Raw genomic sequence first — 26599 nt, 5'->3', positions numbered from 1 at the left:
CACACCACATTGGTTTTATAATGGCAGAGACTACATTAAGAGGCTGAGATGGAAAATTTTAACTTCGACGAAATGAGCAACATCCTATATAATCACTATATGCAATTTCAAACACATGTTTGACGACCGGTTTGGCCTAGTGGGTAGTGACCCTGCCTACGAAGCTGATGGTCCCGGGTTCAAATCCTGGTAAGGGCATTTATTCGTGTGATGAGCATGGATATTTGTTCCTGAGTCATGGGTGTTTTCTATGTATTTAAGTATTTATAAATATTTATATATTATATATATCGTTGTCTAAGTACCCTCAATACAAGCCTTATTGAGCTTACTGTGGGACTTAGTCAATTTGTGTAGTAATGTCCTATAATATTTATTTATTATATTTACATGTGTATTATCAAAGATAGATTGATTAAGGTGTAGGTGTAAAATCTTAAGGGAATTTCGTGCTTCGAATTTAACTCTGATTGTCAAAAGTTGACGTTTGGCAATTCAGTGATCGCAAAGCATATGTCGCAGTACAGCGCCACCTGTTTTGGATGTCAAACTAAGGGGCACGTTTTTTTCTTAGACTTTACCTCTCTATTACATCAATTATCTTTGGTATTATCAAGTTCTGTCGATTAAAATACACATTTTTCGATTGTGTCTCCGTTTAAATGGACTTCTTTCTTCCACTTGTATAAAAACTGACCTAACATGAAATAGTAACAATTTAAACATTGATATTTATTGGGAGTATGGTTTTCCGCTTGCTAAGCGTTATGTTTTAGTTGGTGCACTGTTTGCTAGTTGTTTTGTTTCTTAGACGCTATTCACCCGGCCGGTTGTCTTTACGCAAAGAGAACATGAACATCGGAAAGGCGATTGTCGAAAACTACTTCAGGTAAGGAGCTCATTGTTTGTGCCATTACACATATGTGTCGTTTCCAAGCAAGTATTGTCGCTTGCCATAAGGATGCTTTGACAGGTCAAGATACAAGCAAATCTCGTCCTTATGGTAAGCGACAAAGTGGGATCTTTGACTAGACTTCGACACATATAAAGCATGTTAATGTTAGCAAAATAGTTCATAAATAATGACACGACACTGGTCTAAAGTGGAGTTCAACTTTTTACTTTAATTTCTTCGTAATTTTGCACTTTTTGTGGACAACCATGATTTTATCAACAGTTTACATACGTAAATCTTTTATTTATATCAATTAGTCAATTACTAGTTAAAATATATGTTAATTATTAATATTTCAATGTAAACAACCATTGTTCAACTTTTCGGTTATACGTCAAATGCTAAATCTGTCATATTTGTTTACATTATTTGCCATTTCTATTGAACTCCACTTTAAGTACTTTCTAATTAAAAATATGTCCTAATGATAACTGAAAATGCTTCGGTTGTGTTCTTCTTTCAAACAGAAAGTTGGATCTGGTGGTAGGAATGTAATATATGAATAACTAGATTATTAGAATCAGTAGGTTTCTAATCACGCAAAATAAAGAAAGAGAGATATTGCGTTCTTTACAAATTTTTGATTTCCGCGGGATACAATCTGCAATTCTTCACTTACGTATTTTACCACAGGTTTTCTAACCGATTAAACATTTTCAGTCCCACAAGCATAGCGGGCAAGAAGTCCAACGAGCTCCTACAAAGCGGGCTCTCCAGCCTCAAGTCCGCCGCTACGAGCATGGCCAAGAAGTTCGACGAGATGAAAGAAGTTATATCCGCGAACTCGACGCCTGTGAAGGGGGCTATCGGAAACGCTACCAGCGCGTTAACGAGTTTCATGGAGGACGATTCTACGGATGGCTCGTCGGAAATTAATCCGGATGGTAATTTTATAGTTTATCCAAAAGTTAGGTGACAAGAAATTTAGCATTTTCACCTATATTTTAAATGTCCCCAATTCTACTTGAAGTAAATTATGCGTGATATACATGCGAGCAGTTAGTAAGCCATTATTTACGCGTTTACCAAATCTGACCTGCACCTGAAGCTTTCACTTAGAAATATTTAAGAGTCATTTCATCTGAAATGAAATGGCGGCTTTCGGATGATAGAAGCCCCTGGCCTCCGTTGGCTTGTTAGGTGTACGACATTCGGACCGGGACAAGTAGCGTACTGGAAGAGTGCCTGATATGATAATGAGGATGAAGAGTCATTTGGAATCTACCAAATGGAGTATATCGTCAAATATTAACACAAAATAGTTATTCCATCCGAGCCTCGTGGTATTTTGTCTTAATTTACATCCGAATTTCCTTCCAGAATGGACAGGCGGCATGCATTTCAGAAGAGCGTCGAGCGACGCTGAGCTAGCGTGTACCATGGAGCGCGGTTCATTAGCCACCCTGCTGTCGCATTTACCGGACAACCTGTATCCACAACAAGCGGTAAGTGTGAAATGAATTTGAATGAAACTTGATCGTACCGTGGTTCTGGTTAAATGTAGCTTTCCTTGTGTGCGTTTGAGGCACGATTAGGTAGACTGCCTAAGGATTTGGCTTGCAAAGTGGTATCTATGACTTCTGCGGTGCTGCGTCTGTGTGCCCAGTTTAAGCTGTATGGATGTACAGTTAGGGCATAAGACAGATTCCCATGCATAAAAACTAATTAATTCCTAAGGGCATCCGCTAGCTGGCGCGGTTGCACAAAGCGGATGAGTTGCACTAGCGCGGACGCGTGCGACGGATTTTACCTACGTGCGCCCGCTTCGTGCATCCGCGCCTGCTAGGGGACGTCCTAACTTCTGGGTAGTTCTTTTAGCATGAATAATGAACTGTTGTTCACAGGAGAACCTAAAGTCATCGCCTACAGTGTCAGCCCACATGTCCTCCTGCTCGCAATGCCACCAGTGCTACGCGCTGCTGTACGACGAGGACATCATGGCGGGCTGGGCGGCCGACGACTCCAACCTCAACACGCGCTGCACCGCCTGCGGCCGCCACTCCGTGCCGCTGCTGTCCGTGCAGGTGCCACACGAGCGTACACGCGAAGGAATATAGGCCATTATCAGATCATTTTAAAAGCAGTTTAATTTTTGCCATATTTTAATGTTTCATATGTATGTGATGGTCTGAAATCGTAAGATAAAACCTAGGTTGTGTCGTACATAAAATATAGTTCTCGAAATAAATGCAAAAATCTCAAACCGCACGGAAATCAATTCACCATCCCATTAAAACTCACATTCATAACGTACTTATATCAAATGTATATTCTTTTGCAGATAATGCGCGAGGGTCAGACGCAAACCGAAACTGTCAGCGTGCCTTATTTAAATCCATTGGTGCTAAGGAAAGAATTCGAATCAATATTAGGTAAGTGAAAGTGGAATTATAAATGTAGGCGTAATTATTAGTGTCAGCATACTATAATTAATATAATTATGTTACGGTTTATGAAACAAAGATGTAATAAAAAGGGTTTCATTATCTCAATAGGCTAGTGCACTATTAATCAGATATTAAAACCTTTGTTCGGATTAGATTAGAACTTGACTTTTATGCCTGCTACCGCTAAATGCAAGCCGGGTCATAGGATCTTAGTTTTAAGACCCTGTCCTAACTGAAAATCTCGCAAAGAAAAACCCGTCACCGGCTTAAACCTTACTTGTTAAACAGGTAGAGAAGGCGACTCGTGTCTCCTGGAGAAAGAGTTCGTGGAATCGCACCCGATCGTGTACTGGAACCTGGTGTGGTACCTAGAGCGCGCCAACATCGAGAGTCATCTACCGGACCTGCTGAGCGCCGACTATCCTGCCATGTACCAGGGCGATGTTCCTGATGAGAACAGCGGTGAGTTCTTTTTAAACAGGTAGAGAAGGCGAGTCGTGTTTTCTGGAGAAGTTCGTGGAGTCCCACCCGATCTTGTACTGGGGGTGTGGTACCTGGAGCACGCCAACATCGAAAGCCATCTACCGGACCTGCTGAGCGCCAACTACCCTGCCATGTACCAAGGCGATGTTCCTGATGAGAACAGCGGTGAGTTCTTTTTAAACAGGTAGAGAAGGCGAGTCGTGTTTTCTGGAGAAGTTCGTGGAGTCCCACCCGATCTTGTACTGGGGGTGTGGTACCTGGAGCACGCCAACATCGAAAGCCATCTACCGGACCTGCTGAGCGCCAACTACCCTGCCATGTACCAAGGCGATGTTCCTGATGAGAACAGCGGTGAGTTCTTTTTAAACAGGTAGAGAAGGCGAGTCGTGTTTTCTGGAGAAGTTCGTGGAGTCGCACCCGATCTTGTACTGGGGTGTGGTACCTGGAGCACGGCAACATCGAGAGCCATCTACTAGACCTGCTGAGTGCTAACTAACTGGCCATGTACCAGGACGATGTTCCTGATGAAAACAACGGTGAGTGGGGCGTTGTGAGGCTGTGCGATCGAAGTGAATTCAGCGATTGTGTGCGTTAGATGATCTGCCACCATGTGGCCTTAGATTTTATACTGGAACTTATAGTCCATTCCAAACTTGTTTGTTTTAAAATTTGAATGACTGTTAATTGGGAGAGTTGAATCTATGTAGCTAAGTGTATCAAATTACCGCTCAAGCTAATATAATTTTTGTCGTACAGGGTGCCAAGTAGTATGCAGCTGGGACTTGGTGCGGCTGCACGGCGAGGCGGGCACGGCGCTGTACCGCGCGTGGCGCCTGAAGCGCGCCCAGCAGCAGCGCTCGCGCGCGCTGCAGGCCCTGCTGCTCACCGACACCGCGCAGGCCAACGCGTGAGTACGGGGCTCTACATGCAGCCGGGACTACAGGAGCGCGCCCAGCAGCAGCGCTCGCGCGCGCTGCAGGCCCTGCTGCTCACCGACACCGCGCAGGCCAACGCGTGAGTACGGGGCTCTACATGCAGCCGGGACTACAGGAGCGCGCCCAGCAGCAGCGCTCGCGCGCGCTGCAGGCCCTGCTGCTCACCGACACCGCGCAGGCCAACGCGTGAGTACGGGGCTCTACATGCAGCCGGGACTACAGGAGCGCGCCCAGCAGCAGCGCTCGCGCGCGCTGCAGGCCCTGCTGCTCACCGACACCGCGCAGGCCAACGCGTGAGTACGGGGCTCTACATGCAGCCGGGACTACAGGAGCGCGCCCAGCAGCAGCGCTCGCGCGCGCTGCAGGCCCTGCTGCTCACCGACACCGCGCAGGCCAACGCGTGAGTACGGGGCTCTACATGCAGCCGGGACTACAGGAGCGCGCCCAGCAGCAGCGCTCGCGCGCGCTGCAGGCCCTGCTGCTCACCGACACCGCGCAGGCCAACGCGTGAGTACGGGGCTCTACATGCAGCCGGGACTACAGGAGCGCGCCCAGCAGCAGCGCTCGCGCGCGCTGCAGGCCCTGCTGCTCACCGACACCGCGCAGGCCAACGCGTGAGTACGGGGCTCTACATGCAGCCGGGACTACAGGAGCGCGCCCAGCAGCAGCGCTCGCGCGCGCTGCAGGCCCTGCTGCTCACCGACACCGCGCAGGCCAACGCGTGAGTACGGGGCTCTACATGCAGCCGGGACTACAGGAGCGCGCCCCAGCAGCAGCGCTCGCGCGCGCTGCAGGCCCTGCTGCTCACCGACACCGCGCAGGCCAACGCGTGAGTACGGGGCTCTACATGCAGCCGGGACTACAGGAGCGCGCCCAGCAGCAGCGCTCGCGCGCGCTGCAGGCCCTGCTGCTCACCGACACCGCGCAGGCCAACGCGTGAGTACGGGGCTCTACATGCAGCCGGGACTACAGGAGCGCGCCCAGCAGCAGCGCTCGCGCGCGCTGCAGGCCCTGCTGCTCACCGACACCGCGCAGGCCAACGCGTGAGTACGGGGCTCTACATGCAGCCGGGACTACAGGAGCGCGCCCAGCAGCAGCGCTCGCGCGCGCTGCAGGCCCTGCTGCTCACCGACACCGCGCAGGCCAACGCGTGAGTACGGGGCTCTACATGCAGCCGGGACTACAGGAGCGCGCCCAGCAGCAGCGCTCGCGCGCGCTGCAGGCCCTGCTGCTCACCGACACCGACAACAAGAGTACCTTATCACCGTGATAATAATGTGATAGTACTTTCATGTTGTTTGTCACTGTGACAAGGTACTCTAGTGGGTCACAAGTTAATTTTTTTGACTGTACATTGTATCAAGCTAAACAAAAATGTATTCGAACAGAGTGGTGTTGGCGGTTCTGGACGGGTTGCTGAGCAACGACTTGGTGGACGCGCTACGGCGGCTCGCTGCGTGGCGGGAGAACACCGCTGGCAACAAGCGATACCATTCATTTTTCAGGTAATGCAACTGCATCATATTTTTCATTCATTTCAGTGGTGTATTTTATAGTGAGGCTGTTAGTAACTTTGTGTTGGGAGTGCTTATGTCCACAAGTAGAGATAACACCGTGAGATAATTCCTTTACCGTACCTTGAGGGATCAATATACGGGTCACAATATACAACTTTTACTATAGATCCAACCTTGAAAACGCAAAAACTGCTTTATTCTTTCAGTATTTAAACTGGTTCAGTATGATCAACATATTTCATTCGTCAGAGTATGGTCAGACATAACAAAATCAGCCTACATAGTCCGTTGCTTGGGAAAATCAATTATGGCAGTCTGAAATTTACATATCGAAGCGTCGGACAAATATAGTTCAAATATAGGTGATAATAAGAACAGCCTGATAGTGTAAATTCTTAAATTGTTCTACCCACAGAGACATACTATTCCTCGCGATGGCCGCCCTCGGCGAGAACAACATCGACCTGATCGCGTTCCAGCGCGAATATTCGCGCGCGATCACACAGCTCGGCGGCGCGCTGCGCCCGCACGACTACCCGCCCGCGCCCACCGCCGTCTGCTGCCGGCACTACTTCCGGCGCCTGCGCCTCGCGCACGAGGACTGACCCAGGGCGCTGCGCGGCCGAGCCGAGCGAGGCCGGTTATAAACATGAGTCTGCTTACCGACAAAAATTCATTGATAGTAAACTCATAACAGGGGTCGTAAAACTTCTCATTCACACTAGCATGGTCATAGCAGAGTGAAAGAGACAATATGTGACTCTTATAGATGTGTAAAGTATTTGTGTTTGACAGCTAATATATATGGCGCTGTACGGCTCCATGAGTAAGTCTGATTGGCAAAAAATTACGTTTAAGAATTCAGTTGCCGCAAAACCTATTTTTCGACAGTCAACAGTACTATTCGCTTAACACCTTTGCATATTTATTTATTTGATTGCTCTGCAGCTGACCGTACGTAGGCGACGGCCTTACAGCGCCATCTGTGCTGTCATACTCCAGGTCACATGATCAAAATCAATGAATCTTTGCATTAGTCAACGTCAAAAATATGCATGCGCTCGCCTTATTATATATATAAACAAAGGTGTAATCATATTCTTGACGAAAGCTCCTCGTGTACGTCGACATCGAATAAGAGAGGTTGGTAAAACACGACATCCGTCCTTTTGTCTACTTTATTTGTATGAGGATGTTTCAGTGTTGAAGTTTGTCGTGTATTTTAATATAAAAATTACTTCAACTACATGTGATGTGTAAAGAAAATGGCAATACGTTTCAAGTTTGACGAAATAATGTAAGATAAGACAATAAGTCCTGTTTGTATGCACCTAAATGTATGAGGTGTTGTGACCAGATCTTAAAAATTGGTCATTAATGAAATGATCCGTTAGGCGCATCGTGGGAAATTCAGAACTAACTTAACCATATCATGAAAATATCACTTCTAAAATAGCATTTCATTAAATGATCAAAATCTATGATCTGGACACGACAGGTGGTATGACGATGATAGTTTGTAACATCTTCAGAATACTATTTAAAATTAAATATGACGACCGCGACATGTTATTAGTGCGCGCGATACATGTGGACATAATCCTGCTTCATATACCTAGTTTATGGGCATACTCATACTTTTTCCTATCAAAAAAGGCGCATCAATACAACGAATTTACAAACCAAGAATATAATTGCTGACATCTTAAATAAAAAAATAAAAACGTATTTCATATATCATACATGAGGAAATTGAGAATTCAATTAAAATGCATCTGAGCTATCTTCACCTTGTGTTTATATAAAGCAATTAAATATAGTTACCGTGAGAGATGTTTTCAAAGCAACTTTAAATCACTCAATTATCTTCCCTTCTACCCCGCTGCAGCTCCAGAGTAAAATGTTCATAACCACATCACGCAATCATCTTAATATTTGTTAATGTTAGAAATGTGGGTGCTACGGACAAGGTGATTTGGATAGCCATACTGAAATAAAATTGTACATATTTCAATTGTATATATTAATAAAACTTCGCATTCTTGATTGCTGACGACTGTATTAGTCATGAATTGAAGCGGATCAGTCAATATTTAATGATATTGGACAAAATATTTCTTAATGATAGGAGTATTGTTTCTTAAAAGGAACTCACTTGATTTTGTCTGCGCTTTTTATATATGTATAGTTCAAGTAGATATTTAGCTTTTGAGTGATTTCACTAAACAGTTAAATTCGTAAACGAATGGTACGTATTATTATATTCTAGTCGCATTATTTGTCACCAACTAGAAAGTTTTGGATGTTATCTTCAACCTTTTGGGCACCAGTGGCGGATCGTTCAAAGAACTCGATTCCCACCGGCTTGTCTAATTTCAGCCCGTTGAGTACTTTCACGATCGGTTCATGGAGAAAAGGAAAGCAAAATTAGCTCCGGGTTCCCTATGAATATTTGTGACGCGCCGCCACTGGTGGGCACTGTCGTTTTGTATGCATTGTTTTAATACACAGTGAATTAGAACTAGAGAATCTATTGTAATAATTTTGTAGGTAAAGAGCGTTTTCATATGACGTTCTCTCTCGCCTTAGTCGTTGGATAGTGTGACCTAGTGAAAACGTGCCCTAATAAACTTGCGTAAATACGTAATGCCATCTCACTGGGCATGACACTAATAAACATTAAGTTATTATACTATTTCTGCACGATTTGTATGTATTTTTTACAAATAATGCGACTGCCAAAATTCGAAAGTATTCATGAAGGTGTCAATATAGGTATACTAAACTTAACACTTTAAAGAAACTGCTTTTGACCGATGTATAATAAACTGAAATATCTATCTGTTAAACATATAACATACCGTAGGCCTATAATAATCATTTGGCCTACAACAAACTGGATATCTGATGTAACTGATAATGTCATTAAAAACTCTTTTTATTTTACCATATATATATATTTCTCACTGGCATTAAGTTTTTGTACTCAATACTCAATGATACTAATACACGAAGAGTAAATACATATACAATATTTTTACGGATATAATCCAGTGTTTAAAGGTTTTTCGTTGACAAATTTTATTCTTTAGGAACGTTTAAATCATGACTTGTTTTGATGTTGTAGATTTTAAAAGTCGTGAGGCAATTTTATGGCAATATTATAGTTTATAATATAACAGTTAAGTATGTTGCCAAGTGTGGAAATGGATGTATATTTTGGCATGTTGTGGAAAACTGTATATTCTATGGTCTTTCTTGGACTCGGTTTAAGCTTATATTTATTTGCCTCGAGTGATCATTTTGAGCCATATTTTATGTTCCAATCAATGTTGTACAATCATCATATAGTCATTCAAATATATTTTTACATTTAAATATGCTGTAATATTGTTTAGTCTGATCAAAGGTTTTGTAATTACAATCTTGTAGAAGTTTGTAAAAGACATGCAATTACACTATGTTAGTTGCAACATAAAAGTATTGGTGAAAAAGTAGTTATTTTATTTTGATTGAGGAGTATAATGAAAACATATAATTTTTATATAAAAATATATAAATAAGGCTTCACAAACATTGTTTTATTTTATATTTCAGAATATCAATTAGACATGCCCAAGACTCGGTATAGGAATTTCCCATCAGCATCATAATAACAATCATCCACTTTATAAGTAGCACCTTTTTTGTAAGCCTTCTTAGGAATCCTAATTCTTTCTGGATATTCCATAACGGATGTTTTTTCTTCACTTTGTTCATTAAATACTGATACTTCTTTTGGTTTTTCTTCTGCCAAATCAATTTCTTTACTTAATTCTGTAGCTGATATTTCAGTTTGAGTGGAATTTACTGCACTGAGCATTATTTGGTCTGGGAGGTCAATGGCTTTGCCACTGTCTAATCTTTTTTTAATTTTGGTTGTCATTTCTTCTAATGTTACCCTTTGGTTACCTTTTACTACTTTATTTTTACTCTTAGTGTCATTAGATGCATGTATGGCAACTTCTGTAGAATCACTTTCTTCAATATTATTGTTATTTGATTTTTCAGCACATCTCTGTACTATCTTTTCAAATTCGCCCATTTTTTCTACCATTACATCAGGTTTCACTGATTTGGCTTTCAGTGGAGGTATAGTTCTTTCGGAAAATTTGAGAAAGTGTTGGCGTAAATCTTGTGGTATGTCTAAAGTGTTTTCTTTAAGCTCCCTCCAGTTTCTCATAGCAGATGCGTCGTGGCGAGCTATGCGGGCTTCAGTTGCTGGCTTCCAAGGGTATTTCAATAATTTCTAAAAAACAAAATTGAATTACTTGAATAATTTCATTATAGTCCGTTTTTTTGGCATTAGAAAGAAGGTAAGTGGTTTTGATGTGTCTTTTTATTGAAAAACACTTGAAAAATAAGTCAAGGCAAATATGTAACAATTATTATAAATCATACATGGTCTTTTACATTTTCTGCTTTCATGAGTAATAATTACTGATAAAAAAAAAGTTTTTCAATAAAAAGACATGTCAAGTCATGCTTAAAAAAACAATCTATAATGTTTTTATTTGTCATTCCTTTTTAGTCATTCGATTTTGAACCATACTACTTATTGTAGACATTTGTTTTTGTGTTAAGTATGATGGCAAGTATATTGCCGCTATAGACTTTGGAGGGTAAGACCGAGCTAATTCTCCATGCCATTTTCCAAAGCAAAGTAGAGAAATGTTATATGTTTAACATCAAATATCTAAGAAACTATGTACATCAAAATTAATTTACAAAAACAATGAAATCCTTTCGGCCGTAGGTTGTCAGCAGGGAGACCCTCTCGGACCAGCAGTATTTAGTTTGGCTATAAATTCGATAATACACAATCTAAATTCAAAATTAAACGTGTGGTACCTCGATGATGGGACAATAGGTGGAGATTCGCAAACCGTCTTAGCAGATCTAGTCAATATTAAAAATCAGTTCCGGGATATTGGCCTTGAATTAAATTTTAATAAATGTGAACTATACATGTCAGAGAAGATGGACCCGCTCACCGTGACGCAAACCATCCAAAACTTCAATAACGTCGCCCCGAATATCAAAATTACCCCCAAAGACAGTCTGCATCTGCTGGGATCGCCTATCTTTGACGAAGCCATCCCACCTCTAATCAATAAGTCAATTACAAAATTCAAAAATAATTCGGACCGCCTATCAAAAATTAATAGTCACTGTGCTTTATTTATTTTAAAATTTTGTTTGGTTCTTCCAAAATTTACCTATCTGCTGCGATGTTGTCCCATTTGGAAATTCCCCAATATAATGAACTCTACAGACTCCATTATAAAATGCCAAATTGAGACCGTTCTTAACGTTCATTTTAGCGACCAGGCTTGGACCCAGGCCTGTTTACCGGTAAGGTTTGGCGGCTTGGGAACTCGAAATATTTCAGGTGTCGCTTTGCCGGCATTCCTATCCTCTATCCATAGCACGTCCGATCTCGCAGGTAAAATCCTGAAAGCCCCTACGGCTACAAACTGCGAGATCGCGTGTTTGGATGGGGCCATGAATGCTTGGCTGGCTGGACCGAGCCCAAGCTTGCCATCCAGACCCAAACAACAGAGGGCATGGGACACAATAGCCTCCGTTGCCACCCTGAACTCTCTCGTGGACACATCGTCAGGCAAAGACCTCGCGAGGCTCCTAGCCGTGTCCAAACCGGAATCAGGTCACTGGCTTCACGCCTATCCCTCGCCCAACACGGGTACTTTAATTGACCCAGTTACCCTACGTATAGCCGTCGGTCTCCGCCTTGGAATCGAGGTATGCACAGACCACGCCTGTGCTTCTTGTGGGGCCCAAGTGGACCGGCTTGGCCACCACGGCCTTTCCTGCTTCTCGGGCGCCGGCCGCCTGTCTCGCCACGCCTCCCTCAACGACATCCTTAGAAGGGCTCTCGTCAGTGCCAACGTCCCCGCAGCTCTGGAGCCCCAGATCGTGCGGGACGATGGCAAGCGCCCGGACGGGATGTCGTTGATCCCCTGGAGAATGGGCCGCGCGCTGGTGTGGGATGCTACCTGCGCCGATACGTTGGCAGCATCCTACATTCAAGCGACCAGCAGAAATGCCGGGGCAGCGGCTGACGCCCGAGAGCGGTTTAAGGCCTACAAATACAGCTGTCTCGGCGCCAACTACGAGTTCGTAGCATTTGGCGTCGAGACACTTGGGCCGTGGGGTAGGGGAGCGCGTGGGCTCCTTAAGGAGCTTGGGAAGCGGTTGAGGGAGGCAACAGGGGAATCTCGCGCCGGCAGCTTTCTCGCGCAGAGGATTGCTATCGCAATACAGCGCGGGAACGCTGCCTGCGTGATGGGCACCTTGCCGAGGGGCCTAGGTTTAGAAGGTAGTTTTTAGGGGTTTTTTTTTAGTTAGGTTTAGTTTTAGTTGTGTTATCATAATTTTATATTTATAATATATTGTTTCCTTGTATGTACATCATATCATAGTCAAAGTGGGGGTGAAAACCCCCATACTTTGTTTTGTCATAATTGGTCCAGAGTAAGCTTAAAATGGTTCTAATTATATTTTTGAACTCTTTCTCAAACATTGTCGGCCATAGACAAAAAATACATTTATCATATAAAGCTATATTTATGATACGGGCAGACAAGTAACAGAAATGACTAAATATTGAACCCTGTCATTTTGAAATGAAATTTAGAGTCATTGTTATAGGGTGGTAATTTTTGCCTTTTAAAATTAAAGTTTGCCCATTAAAGGGTTAAACATACCTTAACAACAGCAGCAGTGACTGGAAAGCTCTCTGCAATACGCTCCGGTGTCCATTCATCAGGCTGCTCGTTCACTAAATGGCGAATCTGCTCCTTTTCACTCCAAGTCAACAAATTGGGCATGTTCTCCTTGAAGTATTTATCTATGGCGATTCTGCGCCGTAACTCATGCTTGCCTGCCAAGCTCTCGGATAGATGTGCATTGTAAGTTTCATCCATCTGGGTAGAAAGAGCATAAAAAATATTAAAGTAATTTTAATTCATGTCTTATGTTACAAGAAAATTAAAGAGATCGTAACTTGAGTTGAGTTTCAAAATAAAGACTTGTAAAACTTTCAGTTGCCTTTCACATTCTCTCAAAGGTTAGCAGGAAGAGATCCCTAAAGATAAGTTCACCTTAATATTTGTTTCCTTTGTTTTGAGTTTTTTTGTTAAAACTTGCTCATGTGCAAGTGACATACATACATAACCTACAAAACTAATGAACACAGTTTCATTCATGTAAATAGTACAAAGCTTTTCAATGTTTAAGACAAAAATTAAATCAAAACGCAAACTGCCCAAGCTTCACTTGCAAAAAAAATATTTATTATCAAGAGTTTCATAATAAATACGTACATTATAGAATTCACTTTCAGATTGATCGAGAAATTCTTCCGGGTTTCCTGTGATTGCGACTCCTTCCTCGCGGAGCGCTGTTACTCGTCTGTCCATTCCAGGATTTGGTCCAGGAATTTCCAGCCTTCGATTCCGTAATGTTCTTACAATAATTTTATCGCATGCACAGTAGACTCGTCGTAGATTTATAGCAAACATTTTGACATTAAAGCACTGTAACTATTTAAAACAGTTATAGTATATAGTTATTGTTGTGTGTTTTTAATTATTCACAAGACTATTGAAACTTCATAAAAGCTGAAGAACTCACAAGTGAACTGATCAACTCAACTGACTCATATGATAATGCGTGAAAGAAAGAAAAAGCATGATACAAAATGTACAGGATTGATACAAAGAGCATATAATCACTACGTTTTAAGAGACGGGACTTCCATACTAGCGAGTGGAATCCCTTTGTTTCGCAAATCATTACCAAAATGTACGACAAAGAACTGTCAAAGAACCATAGTACCAACATAAGCAATTTAAATAGTGTAGTACGCTACACGCTTGCGTTTCTTATCGATATCGATAAAATGGGGAGGGTTGAAATATAAACTCTTGTCTACAAATTTTGTACTCGAAATCAAGTTAGGATCGAGTCCACATTTAAGTTGTATGTTGTATAGTGGATAGTTCTAGGAGTGGACTAATACGTGGTCAAGCTTAATGTGGACTCGATTTTTTTTTAGAACACCTTTTTGTTCTTCACCACTAGGAAGGATCAAAGTAGCACTTTTTTTCCCTACTAGGAGGGATCACTTACTTTCCTCTTTTTGCATACTTCTTAGGTTAAATTATTTAATTTAATTACCATTAATTAAATTTATTTATTTATTTATTTGTACCATAATAATTTCCTCATAGGTGATGTGAAAATCAGTATGTAAATTTATCACGTGGTAGCAAAAATATTTCCACCTTAAGGTGGTATTCCACCTATCCAATTTCTTGGTCCAATGTCATTGCGTCTCACTCTGTCATTAATCAAAATGTGAGACGCAATACATAGGCGTTAACACTTGAATCCCTCACTACGCTAGGATTCTATTTTAGAATACCTCATTACACTCAGAATGTAATTATAAAATCCTTCACTATTTTTTTTCTTTATTTTTTTTTATTAAAAGCACTATTTTCAAAATGATCTGCAGATACATGTTTCAATAAATGTAACTTTTCTATGGGAAGATGTATGAGGTCTTCGTTCCCAACAAATTTAACCCACTGCCTGCATCTGAAAACATACAGCCTTGGTTATGTACAGTTTATATTCCAAGTGTTTGCTAATGAGATGATCAACTGATTATTTAGCCCTAAGCTAATATGCATCTATAAATCATGTTTTTTTGGCATCCAATTATCAACAACCCTTTATCAATGCTCTAACTTTTTATGTATTTATATGTCTGTTAATCATAAGAACCGGTCATGGTCCTACTAGGCAGTAACCCTGCCTATGAAGCCGATGGTCCCAGGTTCAAATCCTGGTACGGGCATTTATTTATGTGATGGCCATGCATATTTGTTCCTGAGTCATGTGTGTTTTCTATGTATTTATATGTATATATCGTTGTCTAAGTACCCACAGCACATGTCTTATTGAGCTTCCTATGGGATTAAGTCAATTTGTGTAATAATGCCGTATAATATTTTTTATTAATAACAAAAAGAGAGATTAATTTACTTACATTTCAGATTAATATATTAAATAATTACTAGATTAAAAAAATATGTTAAATAATGACCATTAATGCAGAGATGATAGATATTTTTCCACTGAAAATCTTCGACGAATTAATTTAGTGTCATATTGCATGCAAGTTCTCAGGAAATTTCACATATTTTATTTAATTACTTACATTGATATACAAATAAACATACAATTATCGATAGTTTGAGTACATCCCTAGTTCACAACTAAAAATAATATAAAATATCAAATTTTCGATGTGTTTAAAGCCTGCTGCACCAAAATAAGGTCAAAAGTATCTAAAGCAATACGTACCGGTCTTTATCCAAGGGAAATTTCGCCATAAAATCCCTTTTTCGTGATTTTCTCGAGTGGCTCGCTTGCCACATATTTCACACTTAGTAAACCGTTTTCTCGGTGGCATTGTAACAAACTCGTTCTTTACTCCGATCACGGTTCACTATTTTCGATATTTTCACTAAATAATAAAGAAATTGCATGAAATACCCGAACAAAACATTGAAGCCTTCATAACAAACAAAACAATTAGGCTGACAGTTGACTTGATGTAAACTTGACAGAATAAATAGCACTGACGTTTTATTTTTCTTCGTTGGCAAAGATTTGCGAAACAAGTTCCATACAAAACTTATTTTGTTCCTAGTTGCGTCAGCCTGGATTGATACTGGCACTGACAGATGACCTGACATTGATTTTTTTGCTTATTAATTTTATGGTCTGGATACAAAATATTTAAGCCACGATATTCAATAGTGGCAAACAAAGAATACAATACTCACTAGCAGGTGGCAGCTGATTCAGTTGCGAAAATTTGATAGAAAATCAAATCAAATTTCGCTTGCACACTACTCTAGTAGCTAGTGCAAAATACGGCTATATGTTAAAGATTGTGTAATCTATGCCGTACATTAGGGGTAAAAAGATTTTGTATCTGTGGTTTCCTCTTTGTCGCTGCCCTCAGCCCAATGCGGTTGTAAGATTGTGTCGTCCCATTTATTTTAATTATTTTATGTTTTACTCAGCCTTTATAACTTTTACAAACCTCTTTTAATGTAATGTTTTCGATCATATAAAACTAGATATAGTTGTGTGTTAATTTACTACGATTAATACAGACTCATATCATAACTTGGTGTTGCTCATTCGTAATCTCGGTTAGTCCCTCGTCTGCTTCCCGTGTGCTCCTTATATTCCGAACAGGTTCAGGGCCTAGGCACAAAAGCTGCAGAAAAGCTAAAAGGCGTTGAGATATTCCCAGATTACCCGAGTTACGACAATGGCGCAACCAGGGACGAGCACATGCAACATAACCTCAATGTCCACCTTAGAGAAACTGAAAGGCTTGGACAATTGGATCAATTGGAAATTCGCTGTGAAGATGGTGCTTACTCTTGATGGTTTATGGGGCTGCGTCGATGGCACAGACACGGACACTACCAAAGATGGACGGGCTTTAGCAAAAATTTGCCTGTCATGTGAGCCACACCTTTACCAAATCGTGCGGAATGCGACGACCGCTAGGGATGCGTGGAAGTCATTATCCGATACTTTCGAAGACAAAGGACTGTACAGGCGAGTACTTTTATTACGCAAATTACATAGAGTAGAATACGGTCACTTTGCGGGCATGTCGGATTACATCGAAGGTGTCCTTAAGCTCGTCACGCAGCTAGCCGATATCGGGAAGGTTATCGACGATGCAGAGACAGCTGAAATCCTGCTGTCGGGCTTGCCAGAAGAATTCAACATACTAGTGTCCAGCCTTGAAGCGGCTAACCTCAGCGGCACCTTATCAAGTGAGGTGGTCCGGACTAGACTACTTCAAGAAGATCACAGACGAAGCCAAAGTAACACTACAGACAACCTAGCCTTCATGGCTAACAGGAAGAAGAAAAGCAACAATAACTTATGTACTTACTGTCAGAAAAAGGGCCACTCCACAAGCCGCTGTTTTAAGAAGAAACGAGAAGAAGCAAGGAAAACTGGACAGGAACACACCATGTTTGCTTCTGCATACTCGGCAACACATTCTAATGAATATGTGCTCGACAGTGGAGCGTCCAGTCACATGGCTGGTGACTTGTCTCTTCTTCATGAAACTAAAAGCAAGAAATGTGTGATCACAGTAGCCAATGGACAGCAACTTAATAGTGAAGTTATTGGTAAGACTTTTATATCACCTGAATTGACTCTAAATAATGTGCTATATGTGCCTAATTTAGCGAAAAATTTAATGTCTGTCAGTGAAATTACAAAAAATGGTTATGTTGTAGTGTTTTCTAATAATTATTGCAATATCTATAGCTCTTGTCAAATCACAGGCAATAAGGTTTTAACTATTAATAAACAAGATGGGCTCTATAAGTTGAAAGTGGATGAGCAAACTCGACCTGACCTCCAATTAGGCAACTCTATGTCCCTGCATGGGCAAGGATCCATGAGTGCCAATGCTGCTGACGCTGTGCCTTACTCTATTATGCATAAGCGTCTTGGTCATTTGAACAAGCAAGGTATGTCGGTATTAGGTGGAGGGAATAAGTGTAGTGTCGTATTTCAGGCTGAAGACGGCATTCCTGCACAGTGCATCGCCTGCCTTACCGGGAAGATGTGTGAAACATCGTTTCCGCGGTCAAGTGCGGGGCGTGCTGCTAACCTTCTGGACCTGGTGCATAGTGACATTGCCGGACCGGTTCATGTACCCAGCTGGGGCGGAGCTCGGTATTTGCTGACATTCACCGACGACAAGTCAAGACGCACCTTTGGCTATCTACTGAAGAACAAGTCTGAGGTGAGTTCTCATTTTGTTAATTTTAAAACCTTAGTAGAAAATCAAACTGGATTGCGTATTAAAGTATTACGTACTGACCAGGGTACTGAATATTGCAATAAAACTTTGTCCGATTACCTTAAAAAGGCAGGAATAATTCACCAAACTACTTGTCCTTATTCTCCTTCTCAAAATGGTGTCAGTGAGAGAGCAAATCGTACGATTTTTGAAAAAGCTCGAGCTATGTTACAGGATTCTCAGTTACCTGATCGCTACTGGGGCGAGGCTGTTATGACGGCCATTTATTTAAAAAATAGGTCGCCTACCAGTGCATTATCGGGTGGAATTCCTGAATGCGAATGGACCGGATCTGATAAGTTAGATCTTAGTCATTTACGTGTTTTTGGCTGTGTAGCATACTCTCATGTGCCTAATCAAAAGAGACGCAAGCTGGATGCTAAGGCAAAACAGCATATTTTTGTAGGATATGGCGAAACGTGTAAGGGATATCGCTTAATAGATCCAGTTAACCCTAGAAGGGTTATTTATTCTAGAAGTGTTGTGTTCCTTGAGGACAAATTTATAGGAAACAATCTATTACATGCAAATGCTGAGGCGAAAAGAGCAAATTTTATTATTTTTGATAATTTAATAAATGATAATTTAAAAAATGATAATAGAGGGAATAATACTTGCTGCAATAATATTTTAAACAATAACTGTGATATTAGTGTAGGTAATAATGATTGTGATAATAATCTTAACCCTCTAAACAGCCATGAGGATCATGTAAATTATAATTCACCTAATCGGGACTCTATAACTGTTTCAGAGAAGGCGGCAAGCACACCAGTGCAATCACCCCTGTCTGAGCTGTATCGCACAACTGAAGACGCCACTGAGGATAGCGGCGAGGCTGTGGTGCTGTCTAGCCCTGTCACCTCACCACTGCAACCCTCTGCATCTTCAGATTACGAGCCAATGTTGGCGGAAGTAGAAGAGTCTGCTGTTCCAACCAACTTTAGGCCAGTGCGGAGTACGCGAGGTATATTTCCTGAAAGGTATAATGATTTCCATATTGATTCTCTGATGGCTACAGCAAGTTCATCGCAAGAGCCACTTACTTTCCACGACGCCATGAATTCACCTGAAAAAGACGAGTGGTATGGTGCCATGGAGGTTGAGTTGGGCTCGATGGTCAAAAATAATGTGTGGGAGTTGGTAGATCGTCCAAAGAATGTTAATATTGTGAAGAACAAATGGGTTTTTAAGAAAAAATACGACTCCACAGGTAATTTAAATAGGTATAAAGCAAGACTTGTTGCATGTGGGTATAGTCAAAAAGAAGGAATAGATTACTCGGATACTTATTCGCCTGTGGTTAGGCATTCCACCCTAAGAATTTTATTTGCAATTGCAAATCAGTTGGATCTGTGCATGGACCATATTGACGTCACCACAGCTTTTCTAAATGGTGAGTTAACTGAAAAAATCTACATGGAGCAGCCAACTGGTTTCCAATCTAATAATAATAAAGTATGTTTGCTTAAAAAATGTATATATGGCTTGAAACAAGCAAGCCGGATGTGGAACATTAAAATACACACATTGCTTGCTAAAAACGGATTCTTGCAAAGTAAATGCGAACCATGTGTGTATGTTAAGAAAAATGAGACTGAGTACATAATTATAGCCTTATTTGTAGATGATTTTTATGTTTTTCACAATAATTGTATCGAGACAGTTACATCATTGCTAAAACAGCACTTTGAAATACGCCATCTTGGTACTTTAAAAAATTGTTTAGGCATGAATGTTACTAAGTACAATAATGTAACTGTTCTAGATCAGCATGATTATATTAAGAGGCTGCTTGAGCGCTACAACATGTCTGAGTGTAAACCAGTGTCAACTCCATTACCTGTAAATTATAAATTAGAAAAGTCCAACAAGCATTTAGATGACAATGTTTATCAGTATAGGCAACTACTAGGCTCGCTTATGTTTTTGTCCGTTTGTACTCGCCCAGACATTTCATACGCGTGTAGCCAGTTGAGTCAATTCAGTACATGTTTTGATGAAAGCCATTGGCGGACTGCAAAGCGGGTATTAAGGTACTTAGCCGGTACTATCAATTATGGCCTTTATTTCGAAAAAGATAAGAACTTTGAAATAAACGCTTTTGCGGACGCTGATTGGGCTAATGACATAACTGACCGCAAGTCGTATACTGGTTTTGTAGTTAAACTTGGTAATTGTGTCATCAACTGGGAAGCCAGAAAACAGCGATGTGTCGCTCTTTCTAGTACAGAAAGTGAGTTTCTTTGTATTTCTGATGTTTGCAAGGACATATGTTTTATTAAGAATTTCTTGTCGGAAATTATTGATAAACAATTTAATGTCAATGTATTCAATGACAATCAAAGTGCACAGAAATTGTTGTTAGTCAAGGAGTATTCCCATAGAAAAACTAAACATATAGACTTGCGGTACCATTTTGTTAAAGATTTGATACATGAAGGGAATATTAGTGTTAAATACTTGTGTACTGATGAAATGATAGCCGATGTGCTTACAAAACCATTGTGTGTGCAAAAGCATCTAAAATTTGTAAAAGGTTTGAAACTAAAATGCATAACTGAAAACTCGCATCCATAGCTGTTGTTACTTGTTATGTTTTAGAGTCACAGTACTAGTTAGATTTCATGTTGTTCAGTATACTTGTTCAATATTCTATCATGTTGTAAGATTATCCAATGTACAGCATAAGGAGGCGTGTTAAAGATTGTGTAATCTATGCCGTACATTAGGGGTAAAAAGATTTTGTATCTGTGGTTTCCTCTTTGTCGCTGCCCTCAGCCCAATGCGGTTGTAAGATTGTGTCGTCCCATTTATTTTAATTATTTTATGTTTTACTCAGCCTTTATAACTTTTACAAACCTCTTTTAATGTAATGTTTTCGATCATATAAAACTAGATATAGTTGTGTGTTAATTTACTACGATTAATACAGACTCATATCATAACTTGGTGTTGCTCATTCGTAATCTCGGTTAGTCCCTCGTCTGCTTCCCGTGTGCTCCTTATATTCCGAACACTATAACCGAGAAAATCGAAGTTCGTTAATTGCGGGCATTTTTCTCTGTCACTCTAATTACGTCTTAGTGAGAGTAAAAGAGGAAGATACCCCGCAATTTGCGAATTTCGGTTTTTGCGTTAGGCCTCTAGGGCTATAACCGCGAAAATCGAAGTTCGACAATTGCGGGCATTTTTCTCTGTCACTCTAATTACATGTTAGTGAGAGTAAAAGAGAAAAATCCCCGCAATTCGCGAATTTCGGTTTTCGCAGTAGCCCCCAGGTTACAACCTCTTCGTTCGTTCGTCTATTCCACAGCTTATTCTCTATTCGCAATCGCTCTTAGGCATTTGGGATAGGTATAGACTGATAACGAAATTTCAATTTTATCCAGGTGCATGATGCATCGTGTATTGGATCATACACGTGTTTATACACGCCTATACGCGCGAACAATAGGTATGTTTAAATTACACGCACAAGGTACTAGCGTGTGTTTGTACGTAAATAAGTTCCTACCACGATAAATTAAATTTCTTTATCTGCCTCGCTAGCGTCCGAATAAGCAAAAGCAATAGAGAGAAAGATTAATTCAATTCAATTCAAATATACTTTATTCATGTAGGCCTAGCAACAAGCACTTATGAATAGTAAGACAGTATTACATATAATTATCTTAATCTAATTATCAGAGCAATTTATTGATGTTGTAAATATTATTCCATATATAATACTAATGAATATAATTCATAGATCAAATTTAATACTAAAACTTTCACAAAATACAGTCATACAAAAAAAAATGTATAAAAAATACTAGTCTAGATTGTTTCTAGAATAAATTCTAAATGTCAAACAAATATAATAAAAACAACAAAGGAAATACATGCATTGGAATATACATTTCATCATCATTATTCAAATATAATAAATAATTAATCATTTCGAATCACAATTAATCCCACGTTGTTTTATCATTCATGTAGTCTTGTGTGGTATAATAAGCTTTAGAAATAAGTTTACGCTTTAAATAAGTTTACGCTTTAATGTTATGTTTTTCGATACTTCAATAGTGGTGGTAGGCCGTCTGTAACCGTCGTGCGGGCTAATTGCGCAAGCAGCTGTAACGAAGTAGTCTGCGCGTCGTCGTTGTTTACATAATTATACGATGCATATTCTTTAAGGAGGCAGCATTTGCAGCAGCAAATTAGTTTACGCAGGGCGGACAAATTGCAAATTAAACTCAAAGTAAAATCTTATTGCAAAATACCTACTAGGCAACTTTAGCAAGGGAACTTTTTTTTTAAATTGTTTTGAAGTTTGATAACATTGCAAATCATGACAAAACCCAAGCCAGAATAAATTTAAATTGCAAATTATGGCTTATAAGTTTTAAAGATATTTTAGAAGACTGCCTAATGATTAAACCGGTCGGTCCAGTAAGTGTATAATACAAATGTATTCTAATCTTAAAAATTGGCAATATATATCTCATAGATGGTAGGATCCTATAGATGTGTTATACGCATGCACCCGTGAGGGACAGAACATACGCAATGCGAGTAAATAAAAAACACGTTTTAACATTTCTGACAACATAACAAACCAAAAACTACCTATGTAATTTGGTCGTGTTATTTGTTGCCCATGTGGTTTATGGACCATACAAAAATTTACGGTGAGGAATGAAAATAAATGAGACTGTGACAAGGACAAACAATAATAGCGCTTTCTCTGCTACTAATACCGAAAGATACATAAGACTAAGACTATCCCGTTCGCATCTCATGCTTGATGCAGCATGTGCTATACTAGATTCATGTTTATATGGACTAGACAAGATTAGTAAGACCACTGCTATAATTATAATTGGTACATACAGGACGTTTATTTAGTCACCTTTAGATTAAATAAACATCCTGTATTCATTCAGTAAATACAAACGAGTAAAATAATAATTTTATTAATTATGTGGGGCCCGAAACAAGAATAGGTACTTAAAAGATAAACGGTTCACTACAGGTTCTTACTAAAATATTTTATCAAAACAACTTCATACCAATCTAACCACTTGTGTAATAACTAGGTACTAATTGCTTTAAAATCTATTTATCGTTTAATTTTTTGCATAACTATGTTGTATTGTAAATAATGGGTAAGGAAAGGTAGCGAATAGGTACTTTTCTAATTACCTATAATCAAAAATACATTTATTGAGTAAGATGTGTATAAATCTAAGACAATTAATTTCGTGCTTTGAATTTGACAGGTGAAGGAGATGGCGCTATACAGCTCCTTACATATTTTTTAACTCTGATTGTCAAAAGTTGACGTTTGACGATAGGGAATATTACGCAGAGTTTTGCGTAACATTCCGCGCAGAGGGGCGCCTCTACCACAATCCATCACAATCTGAGGGTCTACCCCGAAACAAGAAAATCGAAATTTCGTTATCTAAATTCTCTATCACTCTTGCATGTTCGAGTGATAAAGAGACTAACGGAAATTTCGATTTTCGCGTTTCCTGGTAGGCCCTTTGTAAAAAAACCGTTATGGAAGGTGGAGGTAAGGAATGGAATCTCCATGTACCAAAAAGTGTCATCAAAAAACCTTAAATAGGTGGCGCTACATTACCTAAATACTTGAAAAAAAAAAACAAATAATAAGACAGCGCACTTCACTCTGTTAGCAACGCCTAGGTTCTTAGCTACTCTAGCGCTAGTCTGGAGAGATTTGGAATTATTATTTATTGTTGACAGCTGGACACTTTTGCAACAGTTCTACTATGGAGTGTGGAATAAAAGGAGAAACATCTGTCCATCAAAAAACATTAAATAGGCGGCGCCACAATACACCGAAATAAAATGTCATAGACCTAGTATTTATATAGATGTGCTATACGCGTGCGCCCGAGAGGGACAGAACATACGCAATGCGACAAAATTAAAAACACATTTTAACATTCCTGACAACATACCCAAAACAACCTACGTAATTTGGTCGGGTTATTCGTTGCCCCTCCCCATTTCATCTCTATATTATTATACCTCTATGGTTCATGTAATCCATGAGCCTACCTAGCGCCACCGGAGATATTAGGAACTATTATTTAAACCTGAAAGCTGGTCACTTTTGTAATAGTTCTACCTGGTTCTACCATAAGAGATTTTCCTCCTTTTAATTCCACACTTCATAAGTTCTACCATAAGAGATTTCACTCCTTTTAATTCCACACACCATACATAGAGGTACAATAACATAGATGGTAGGATCAACTAGATGTGCTATATGCGTGCGCCCGTGACGGACAGAACATACGCAATGCGCCAAATTAAAAATACTGTGGAGCGTAGACTAGTAGTAGGGTTGCTGAAGAAAGAAGCCCGCCGATAACACGCGGGACGCTCGAAGACTGGAAACTGGAACGCGCTGGCTGAAGACTGGAAACCTTTACCGCATACCGCCAAGAACCATTACCGGGTACTGTTTGGGAGATTAAAAACACATACTTTGATTGTAAAAAGAACACTGGGTAGTGTTGAGGTATTACCTCTTACTGTGATGTCAAGTGATGGAAGTGGAATTGATGGTTGATGGAATGAATGCGGCCCGACCTAGGACTGGATGTCGTTCGATACCCCCCGTCAGGGGGGTATGAGAGGCCGCTTCCGCCTTTCGGCTGCGGCGGCTGTCGCGGGTCGCTCCCTACCGACCGGTGAGGAGGTCAGTTGGCCGTCATTTGGGGGACGGTGTGTGTAGCTGGTGTGGTCCAGCTCTTCGCTACCGATCGTTATCCAACCCTACGACCCCTAGCCTGGTGATACCGTTTGAGCGGGGCCAGACATTTTATTTTATTTCGGAGCGATTATTTTCGGTAGAAAAACTACCTAGGGTAACGGCACCAGTCATGGGACATTTAAGAGCAAAGGACCATGGGCAGAAATGTCCCCACCCACCAACAGAAACAAAACATGTCTCATTCAATAGATCTTGGCAATCTGATGATTTGTTACTATGACGAGGATCGCCCTATGTATGGGGTTTTCTTGGAAAACTGTATTTTGTTTTTATATATTTTTCACTCATTTCATTGAAAGTTGCAGGCAGAAGGTTATAGCAATAATGTTCCTACTATACATACATATATTTAGGCCAGACATCTTCGATTTTCCATAACAGAGCGAACAAAAAAAAACCGCCTAATGAAAAAAAAAAACCGCCAAATGCAAATGAATGTCAAACCTAACTTTTATTCCAAATAGTACCCGAACGACATCTATTTCTGAATTTTCCTTATCAGAGTATCATTATTAGGCATACTGATTTTATTCTGCCAGCAGAACTCTTAAGTAATGTAATATTAGATGAATTTTGAGTTAACAATGTGATAAGTGATAATATGTCTAATATGTAAAGTAGTATTAGATATTGTAGATATAAATAACCGGCCAAGAGCATGTCGGGCCACGCTCAGTGTAGGGTTCCGTAGTTACTCTTCCGTCACAATAAGCTAAACTGGAGCTTAAAGTGTAGTAAATGGTACCTTTCACCCGAGTTAAACAAATAGGCAAATTTGCATAATCAGTACCTAATTAAAGTAAGTCTTTTTACTATGAAGGGAAAACTTTTTGCGATAACTCAAAAACAGCTAAACTGATCATGTCCGCTATAGTTTTCATTTAATGTCTTTCTTAAGCTCTACTTCCACGATTTTTTTCATATTTTTGGGACCTATGGTTCAAAAGTTAGAGGGGGGGGGGACACATTTTTTTTTCTTTCGGAGCGATTATCTCCGAATATATTCACTTTATCAAGAAATGTTTCTTGAAAACCCCTATTAGTTTTGAAAGACCTTTCCAACGATACCCCACACTCTAGGGTTGAAGCGAAAAAAAAAATCACCCCCACTTTACGTGTAGGGGAGGTACCCTAAAAAAAATTAAATTTTTAGATTTTATTGTACGACTTTGTCGGCTTTATTGATTTATATATCCATGCCAAATTTCAGCTTTTTAGCACTAACGACCACGGAGCAAAGCCTCGGACAGACAGACAGACAGACAGACAGACAGACGGACATGGCGAAACTATAAGGGTTCCGTTTTATGCCATTTGGCTACGGAACCCTAAAAATATACAGCTCTAAGCGAATTTTTGTTTTTCTTTTTTTAAGACACATAGTTTGTTTATTATTGCCAGTAACATAATGTTTCTATAACCCTGCCTGCAACTTTCAATGAAATGAGCGAAAAATATATAAAAAGAAAAACAGTTTTCCAAGAAAACCCCATGCATATTTAGGGCGATCCTCGTCATAGTAACAAGTCATCCGGTTGCC

The 26599-nt window shown here is 40.2% G+C and overlaps 2 protein-coding genes across 7 annotated transcripts in view; one reads left to right on the top strand and one right to left on the bottom strand.

Moving 5' to 3' along the window:
* Positions 1-9851, top strand: part of LOC133526847 (DENN domain-containing protein Crag) — a 55370-nt gene extending 45519 nt beyond the window's left edge. For 3 of the 5 annotated variants that reach the window (XM_061863656.1, XM_061863658.1, XM_061863657.1), the window contains exons 17-25: positions 812-889; positions 1616-1839; positions 2276-2400; positions 2800-2979; positions 3237-3327; positions 3631-3804; positions 4582-4732; positions 6149-6265; positions 6693-9851. In XM_061863656.1, the coding sequence (XP_061719640.1) occupies positions 812-889; positions 1616-1839; positions 2276-2400; positions 2800-2979; positions 3237-3327; positions 3631-3804; positions 4582-4732; positions 6149-6265; positions 6693-6882 (1330 nt within the window). In that variant the 3' untranslated portion in view covers positions 6883-9851. The remainder of the gene's footprint in view (positions 1-811; positions 890-1615; positions 1840-2275; positions 2401-2799; positions 2980-3236; positions 3328-3630; positions 3805-4581; positions 4733-6148; positions 6266-6692) is intronic. The other 2 variants (XM_061863660.1, XM_061863659.1) reach the window with 1 other exon arrangement.
* LOC133526852 (neugrin) lies at positions 9838-14034 on the bottom strand. Of its 2 annotated transcripts, XM_061863672.1 has the most exons (4): positions 13973-14034; positions 13663-13881; positions 13045-13263; positions 9838-10565 (listed from the first exon to the last, which is right to left on the bottom strand). In XM_061863672.1, exons 2-4 carry the CDS (start codon positions 13858-13860, stop codon positions 9879-9881), a joined length of 1104 nt encoding a protein of 367 aa, XP_061719656.1. In that variant the 5' UTR covers positions 13861-13881; positions 13973-14034; the 3' UTR covers positions 9838-9878. The 2 variants fall into 2 exon arrangements, with proteins under 2 accessions (XP_061719656.1, XP_061719657.1); XM_061863673.1 differs by having other exon boundaries at positions 13663-14019.
* Between the last annotated feature and the right edge of the window lie 12565 nt (positions 14035-26599).

This window comes from Cydia pomonella, chromosome 17 (assembly GCF_033807575.1).
Source record: "Cydia pomonella isolate Wapato2018A chromosome 17, ilCydPomo1, whole genome shotgun sequence".
NCBI lineage: Eukaryota > Metazoa > Arthropoda > Insecta > Lepidoptera > Tortricidae > Cydia > Cydia pomonella.
The sequence above is the reverse complement of the archived record's forward strand: the minus strand, read 5'-3'. Positions and strand labels throughout refer to the sequence as shown.

Coding starts and splice junctions, on each gene's coding strand:
- LOC133526852 (XM_061863672.1), bottom strand. CDS start 13,860: ATGTTTGCTATAAATCTACGACGAGTCTACTGTGCATGCGATAAAATT. Junction 13,264..13,662: donor CTGAAAGTGAATTCTATAAT/GTACGTATTTAT, acceptor CTTTCTACCCAG/ATGGATGAAACTTACAATGC. Junction 10,566..13,044: donor TCACTGCTGCTGTTGTTAAG/GTATGTTTAACC, acceptor TTTGTTTTTTAG/AAATTATTGAAATACCCTTG.